The 8,700-nt window shown below is 37.0% G+C and overlaps 1 protein-coding gene across 1 annotated transcript; it reads left to right on the forward strand.

The window, feature by feature from the left end:
* The first annotated feature begins 3,345 nt into the window (after positions 1-3,345).
* Positions 3,346-4,298, forward strand: LOC136244766 (chromobox protein homolog 5-like). The gene is made up of 5 exons (XM_066036324.1): positions 3,346-3,525; positions 3,584-3,631; positions 3,692-3,783; positions 3,838-3,928; positions 4,027-4,298. The coding sequence occupies exons 1-5, from the start codon at positions 3,439-3,441 to the stop codon at positions 4,027-4,029; spliced, it is 321 nt and encodes a 106-aa protein (XP_065892396.1). The 5' UTR covers positions 3,346-3,438; the 3' UTR covers positions 4,030-4,298.
* The last annotated feature ends 4,402 nt before the right edge of the window (positions 4,299-8,700 follow it).

Below are 8,700 nucleotides of genomic sequence, written 5' to 3' on the forward strand. Positions count from 1 at the left end.
AATCCAAAAAGCATAGAGCGTCACATGGCTTCTTTAATTGACCAAAGAATGTTGTTCTATAGTCCATATTAGGAATGATAACAGTAAACATACACTCTCTTCAACATATCAGTGGCTGGGTCCCATTTATTACTGCCATGAAAAAATGTCTTCTTAGCATCATCATTCTTTTTTTCAACCGCTGTAATTTACTGGTATGCATATAATTCTATCAGTAGGTAGTATACCTTGGCATGAAAATTGTTTAATATTACCATATATTCCCATCATTGTCGGGACATGTTTCACCATCAGATGCATGTATGGCAAAACCTTTTCAGGGTCATAGCCATCAGAAGATGGATGGTTTTTACTAAAGTCTGTAAATGACTGTATCCATTTTATTCCCTAATAAAAAATGTGCACACAATCATAAACATTTGCATGTGTCCACTTACTGTACCTGTCCTTGTAGCTGATCAGAAGTATATGATGGTGTGCGAGATGATATATTTGAATAGATAGTACTGAAATCCTAATCAATTAAGGTAAGTGGTTATTACATAACAGATGATACTTACATTCCAGAGTTTTAATGTCTGTTACCATGCCTGATGGCTGGCACTTGTCCATCTCTGGTGGCAAGTATTTTAGAAGTTTTTTCTTAGCAGGTCCCATTATAGATGGCCACTGTAGTTCGTCTTCCTTTTTGTCCTCCCAAACATAAAAATGCACCCCACACTCACTGATTGTCTTCACAAGGCTCTGGATCAATGGCCCCTCCGTCGCTTTGATACTGCGCTGCCCAAGTCTATGTGCCTCATTGGCATCATAAGCTTTAGCAGTATTTATCAAAGCCTGGATGAGAATATCCATCACCCTCAGCAATAGATGGAGCTCATCACAAATAATGTCATCAGGCTCCAGATTGAGTAGGGGTGCATTTTTACATCCCAATTCTCCATTTGTGGCACTGGTTTTTATGGACTGTAAGGTCCGTTTCTCGGCTGTTTTACTCATATCATGCCTGTAAGGGTTAACATGAGAGTAAACATGACAGGGTTAAATATATATGCAAGTATAAGTAATAGAAAATTCCATTCCCTTGTAATGGCTATACAAAATTATGCTTTAAAAGGACTGAAAAAATAATGGATTTGTAGTATTTGGTAACAGCGATAATGTGAGGTGTATTAATTACGTATATCATGTAAACATGAATCGTGTGATCTTACAAGTACTCAAGCACCTATTTTACTATCTGAATACCTTATGGGTATTTCAGTATTTGTTTTGACCCTACTTATAAAATTTTGGGTTAGCAAATGAACATAAACAGTGAGATATTACTGTATATACACATGCTTACCTATTGCTTTCACTGATGGTACACCATATGCAGGAATGTTTGGAATTTGCTGCTTTCATTCCCATCATAAGCAATAGGAACTATGAGAAAAAGCAATTACACATTTTATCACAGTCCTATATGCACCTTGTAGTCAGCACAGAATACAATCTTCACTCTGTAATTCTTTCCATCGACTGTTATTTGCGGACTTGCAATCAGTTGATTGATGGATGCAAATACATCTGCAAATCCATCACGAAAGGCTTCATAGCTTTCGTGAGCTTTTATAGCTGCTATGGAATGCACGTCTATTCAGCATCATACAATTATTTTATGTCCACCAAGGTATGATGATTACCTAAGACACTGAGTTTGCTTCCATCCCGAATGAAAGTAAATGATAATAAGCAGAAGCTGGAAGTTCGGCTGTATTTCGCCCCATCGCCAGACACTTTGACCATTATGATGTTATCATTGTAGTAATTCTTATTTTCCTCGATCTGTACATGGGATTTTGAATTTTTCTACTTCTATTATGGTTTAAAAGGTGATGTGTTTGTGTATGTTGTACCTCTTTCTTGGCCATTGTTTCAAGAATATCCTTGAAACTGAACTGCGCTCCATCAAATGTCCCAGGTGTTTTAGTGATATCGGGCACCTTGATATTCTTCTTGAACTTTTTCAACTGTAATGTATAAATAATAGTAGAATTGTGTCATAATATTTCACCCATTCACCTTGTAGGATCTTGAAAGGTCTTTAAATCGCATGGACATTTCATGATAAAACTCCATGGATACACCATGCTTTATTAGGAGGTATGTCAGTGTATCAATATGTTGATCTCGGTGTTGACCTTCTTCATTGTTTTCCTTGTCGACATGTAGCTTGAAAGTATCTGTTGGCTCTTCAGAGATCAATTCAACAGATTTTAGGAAAAGCCCTATCCCAGCTAAAGCTGGACCAAAGCTATACTGTAGATCATCTCGGATGTCCGCCCGGCGTCTCCTTTGTTGACAATCCTGGACGTCAGTGTAGAATTTTCCTGTGATCCAATTGAGTTAATGTAACAAACTATATCAGTTTACTTTTTATATGCGAGCATGTATTATTTATTGCTCACCTGTATAATTCAAATGTGTTTTAAATGTTGGTTTTTGCATAGCCTCTTCCTCATACAATAACATGTTAGTACTATTGCTTAACATCTTATCACGGTAGTTAGAACCTTTTGTCCTATCCCGATACTTTCTCAAAAATCTAGAGGTATTATGTAACTACGTATGCTTACTTGAACTTTGCAACTCTACCTTTGTGAATTTGTAATTAGCCTTTTCTCAAAAGATTCTCCAGAGCTCTTAATGACAACTGCATTGTAACCCGCCTTAATTCGACAGTTTAGCATGTCTGAGAGTTTAGAAATCGTAGCGCCGATCCTCTTCTGCAGCTCAATTTTGCTATCCCATAGCAAAAATAACTTGTTCGGAACAATCAAGGAGGCCACTGCTTCATTTGCTCGTGCACCACAGTGTGGATTGGTGGATGGGTCTACAACTTCAATCTCCAATCGCTGGATTTCCACGTTCACCGCTTTCAGTTTCTTCAAGGAGTCCGACATCACCTTTCACTAACTTCGTATTTGTAGCTAGCTAGCTAAGTGGTGCAGTGGAGTGATGTTAGGACTTTTATAGCGCTTGTGGTCTCCCGCCTTTTTGGTGTGTGCATGTAATGGGAGCAAGTAAAGCCTTAAGGATGGCGTATAATCTGCAGTGACACACTCATAGCTAATTGCGACCTTAAAATTTAGTTCCTCCGGTTATTTCCTTCCACAATCGTGTATCATAGTATATTTATAATGCATATGGAATACAGATAGCTGTTGGGTTATTTACGTATACTAGGATCAATGAAAACAACCAATGAAATGTACTGAAACTACAGCCAATCGGAACATAGTACAATACAAGGTTTCTCCTTACAGACCTCCGCATGGCATTATTGCATTATAGACACCACACTTGCTTGTGAATATAATTATAGCTGACCTCTGACAGTCTTGACAGCTTCTTTGAGACGTTTATAAACTATCTATTCACTACTGGATCATTATGGAATATAGTCGTCAGTCAAGAACTACTGCCAGCAACGATAGCGGTTATTATCGCCGGCTTGCACACGAAGACAGCAGTGATGAGGTGGGTTATGGAGCCCCTGTATATATGTTTGGTATAGCCTAAACACCTACTTGTGCAGGATGACATATACGAGGTGGAACGTGCAGTAGCTAAAAGAGTAGTTAAAGTGAGTAACCCCTCCTCCTGTGCATACACTATACAGCATGTTAATTTTTTCGAATTTGAGGGGGAAGAGCAAATGCTGGTGACATGGACCGGCTTTCCTGTCCACACTGCATCATGGGTGCCATCCACACATGTAACTCCTTCTGTGCTCAGGTTAGCAAGCTACTGCTTTTACCTTGTAAAATAGTATACTTCCTCTCTTTATAGCTCATATGACAACCCAATTATGTCTGACAGAATAGTCAGGCATGAAGTACATACGTTAACGTCTCGATTAGATAGGTGTTTAGCGAAAGGTGTAAGTATAGACAGGGTTTTTACTATTTCTTTTTTTCATGATGTATATAGAATGTTGTTTAGTAATAAGTTAGTGTTAAATAAGGATGATTTTCGTAGTGAATATTTTATGGATGGTTGGGATTATAACTACAGAAAAATAGGAGATACAAGAAGAGGGCGCCGCATAGTATATCCAATTAGATGTAGACTGCATATTATTAAAGACATTGACAACAGATATACAATCAACAGTAAAGGCAAACTTGTACCTAAAAGTAAGGGATTTAAAGAGATGTTAAGAATTACTTTAGGTAAAGAAAATATTGTTTTGTAAACTTAATAATTTTTGTAATCATAGTTTTTGTAATGCAGTATAGCTTTCCAATTCTGTTGACAATAATACTCATTATTCTAAAATGCTTATCATGATTTATAATGAACCATCCATTATTTTCACAACTAATACATAGGGCATGATAGAGTGAGAAAGTAAATTCACCTGTACGCTTTTTGAAAATGTTGGTCTTAGCAAAATCATGTGAAGTAATAACGATATAGTACTGTATGTAGTGCTTGGTTAATGTTAGCTGGGTTGCAGCTGAAACCTGAATGATTGTTTTGGAGGATATCATATATAGACAGATATTGTACACATTACTCTCTGTACATATACTTATGAAAATCCTGATAGCAATATAGATGATCCCTAAGAATATAGTGTGAATGGAAATGCATCAGCTGCATGATTGAAATAACATGGCTACCAATATAATTATTTATTTCTTTATTGTTGTACCTGCAGGTAATCTATAACCTGTAGAAGCCTTAATAAGTTGAAACCAGTTGTGGTCATCATGTGTGGGGGTATATGCATACTCATAGTTAGTGTCACACATGTTGCCTGTTGCAAAACATGTATACAGAACCATGCCTGCGTATTTTGGGCTAGTGTAAACACTGTATAATGGAGTTACTTGTTAACATCTATACAGCACCAGGTGTCAGGTACAATCTGCAAATGATTTTTGATTTATACCTTTAGTGGTTTCACTAGTGGTCTGGTTTCCAAAGCTTTGTCTTGTGGTTTGCACACCTAAGTATAGACACCTGTTTACAAAAGAGTTTTCTGTGATTAATATAAGAAAGTGTTGGTTCTGGAAGACACATGTCAAGTTTGACAATGGTTAGGGGCTTTCAAACAAATCATTCTATAGCTGCACTCTATAAGCCATTTACACATATATCTCTGCTTTTAAATGTGACAGGCAAAATACTACTCTCACTAACCAGCCTGTATTTTTGGTTGACAGAGAGTCTGGTAACATGGCCAATAGATAAATGTTGACTATTGTACAATGGTCATTGTACCCTCAGTTATGTGCTCATATGATTTCTTCTGGCAGCACTTAGTAGATTGAGGTTCAGCTTGCAAGGTTTGAGGTTAACCACTCAATTCCAGTCATCAAAAGCTTGAACAATGTTACCAAACTGTCTTTTTTTCTGACAAAATGACAAAAGAAACAATATAGACTGGCTGGTGAGTCTAGCAAAGCACATAGCAAAACAATATATGTACATAAAGTTTGGTCACAGCTGTAACATTCCATGTTAAGCAGTCATTTAATATTCACTGGTTTGTGGTTTGTTGCGTCATACATCTAAGCCTACAATATGTCTCATTATACATGGTACAACCAACAAAAGATTTTCATTTATACCATCAATGCAACTGTTCTAGACACCAGTGCACTGTCCTTAGTGCATAACCTATATACATAGTATTCTACCAGTGTCCTGGTATAGACACTAGTGACCAGTTCTAGACTTCACACCACTTAGCACATTTGTTGTATGATGGTTGCTAAAGCTTTGTTAGCAGTCTGGCTTCCATTTGTGGCTTGCACCCTGGCCACCTGTCTCCAAGAGTTCCTTTATTGACATCTAAGTAGTGAGAAAGTCTTTCTGGCTGACAGAGTGTGTAGTCCTGGAAGACAACGTACATACTAAATCTGATAATAATTTGGCTCATTCACAACTACAAGATGCTAAATAAAGTGACATAAATGTAATTACAATTAGTCACATGCAGTGGAGCCTGACAAGCAATAATACCAGGAGCAACATAAAATCATAAAGTGAAATTGTTATGAGGTAAGACTGATACAAGTACATCACAGAATTGAGGACACCTTGATAATCAGAACACTTGTCCATGGTCCCATTTGTATTAGTGTACACACATTTAGACCACTAAAATCAGAATACCTCACTAGTAAGGACACTTTGATAATCAAGACATTGTCCACAATCAGAACAACTATCAAAACAGAGTTCTGTAATGAAATGTTTGGATAGATACAAAAATAGTCTGGCTGTATAAATTTACTTGTCCAAAAATTGGTCTTTAGTCTTTGAGCTAGCTAGCTAGCAGCATAATAAATGCATAATTAAATCGAGGAAGGTTATTGGAATCTACGTATAGGGCTGAAACAAATACTGCAAATACTTGAGTAATCGTTAAGGATTTGGTACTTGGATAGTAACATTGGTACTCAAGTACTTGTTAAGATCACATGACCCAGCTTACATGATGCATTTGACATCAGGAAGAGAAATACTGAAGGCTACACAGTTTGATCGGCATAATTTCTTGCCAAGAACACTAACATCAGCACTATATATAATACAGTGTGTGCATCATTGTTGTTACTTGAAAAGCTGTAAACTGCTAAAAGTGAGTATCAAGCATGTCACATGGGTATGACTACAAGTAGCTAGTATTTGTGCAATGGTGACAAAAATCAACCTACTAAGGAGTGATCATTGCTACTTAAAATTATAAGAGAATCTGCTCTCTACAACCATCTACAATTTAGCCTGTTTGTGCCCCTCCCCTCGCTAACTCCTGGATCCGCCCCTGTTTGTGAGTACTCGACTGTTAACTCTAGAGTATACTTGAATACTAGAAAACCATGATTGTTTCAGTCCTATTGGAATATGTCATTACATAGTGCAGTTATCCTGCATATTTTAATAGCCAACCACAGAAGGCAGATCTTGTAGGTGTTTATTTTGGCATGGTGATAAATCACATAATGCCCAAATCTTTGGCTTTACTGATTGCAGTATAGGTATGTGAGGACAGAATCGTACCTGAAAGACAAAATGTGGCCCAGGCCAGACCAGTTTTGGGGGACAAAAAGTGGTCAGGGTGGTTCAATTATGGTTGCTAAATATGGTCCAGTGAGACATTTTACATTGGACCATTTTTCCATTACAGACCATGATAATTCGGGCTCTTGTATATATGTACATATATATTTGAATAGCATATACACACACTCATTTAAACCCCACACCAAGGACACACCTCATGGTTACTTAACAATATATCTTATATGTTCATATAAATGTTACACCAAACTTCCCACAAAAGGGGTAGAATCTACAAATCATCCACCCTGGGGACAACTTTAAGTTACAAATTCCTATTCAGATGAAGAGATACCAGAGGAGGTTGGATGCATTTCACGTGAACTATATACCCTTAATTGCATTCTTTGATTTGGTATTTCACATGACCCTCAATAGTCGCAATACTCAACTGAAAAACGGTGGGATCACTGGGGATCGTTACATGTTCAGATCGTCCTTCATGTAAGCTTCAAGGCAATGTACTTTGTTTTGTAATTAGTGCTTGAATTCTGGGTGAAATCAATAACTTGTGGTTTGGTGTATACTACTTCACCAGTCTTCATGTACATATTCTATTGCAAAACATGAGATGATTCTCAGATCACGATGTATTAACCCCCTCAACAAAATGAATTTTGTGTAATTTGTTTTAGTGGTGCTTAAAGTGCATCCAACCTCCACTGAATCAAGGTTCATGGTTTTCATTTAATAGACTGTGATTACCAATTGACACCAAATGTGCTAAATACTTTGACGCAGGCCATAAAAATCACGTATGACTCCTTCAACGTGACATAAACAAATACCCTTAATTAATGTATCCTTTAGTCCACTGCAATGAAACAAAAGACTTTTGAACTCCTCTTGAATAGGTGAATAAGATGATATACATGTTTTTATCATTGAAACCTTTCTACACAAGGAACAAAGAACCATTTAAAAATTTACAATTTTTTTCAGTTACACAAATATTTTTACCCATTGCAATTAATGGCTTACAGTGAAAAATTAGGCTTGCGCCATTATGTCTGGTTTTCGCAGATCCGGTCACACACACACACACAGACACACACAAATATATATCTAGTGAACCTCTTAATAGTGTTCATTCTATAGTGGTAGCCACTAGACAGGTTCATTGTAGAAGCACAGACATAACAAATGTGGGCACATTCAGATATTTAGCATTTCATTTGCTACAGATTGGTGATGTAGAAGGAAAAACATGATGCTATGAATGATAAAGAATGACAAGCTGAACTTCAATGTAACAATGATAAGAATCTACTTTTATCAATTGTAAACCTCTAAAGCAATGCTGCAAAAGCATAACCAATTAAGTAGTACCTGTATAAAGTCTGTCATAATTTGTGCCATTTAAAGTGTTTGCGATGTCATTGTGGTACACAATCAGCATACCTATGTCCTCCTTGTGTCATTGTATCCCATTTCTCTTCAATGACAGCTCAAGGTGTTGATTTGTAGCAGTGCAAGTAGTGGCTTCCCTGTGTTTTTAATGGGAATAGTCCATATTTCCTTATTGGTTGGATTGCTTACAAAGGTGCTTCTTCATTTGTCATGTAACAGGCAACATAG

This window comes from Dysidea avara, chromosome 14 (genome assembly GCF_963678975.1).
Source record: "Dysidea avara chromosome 14, odDysAvar1.4, whole genome shotgun sequence".
NCBI classification, from domain to species: domain Eukaryota; kingdom Metazoa; phylum Porifera; class Demospongiae; order Dictyoceratida; family Dysideidae; genus Dysidea; species Dysidea avara.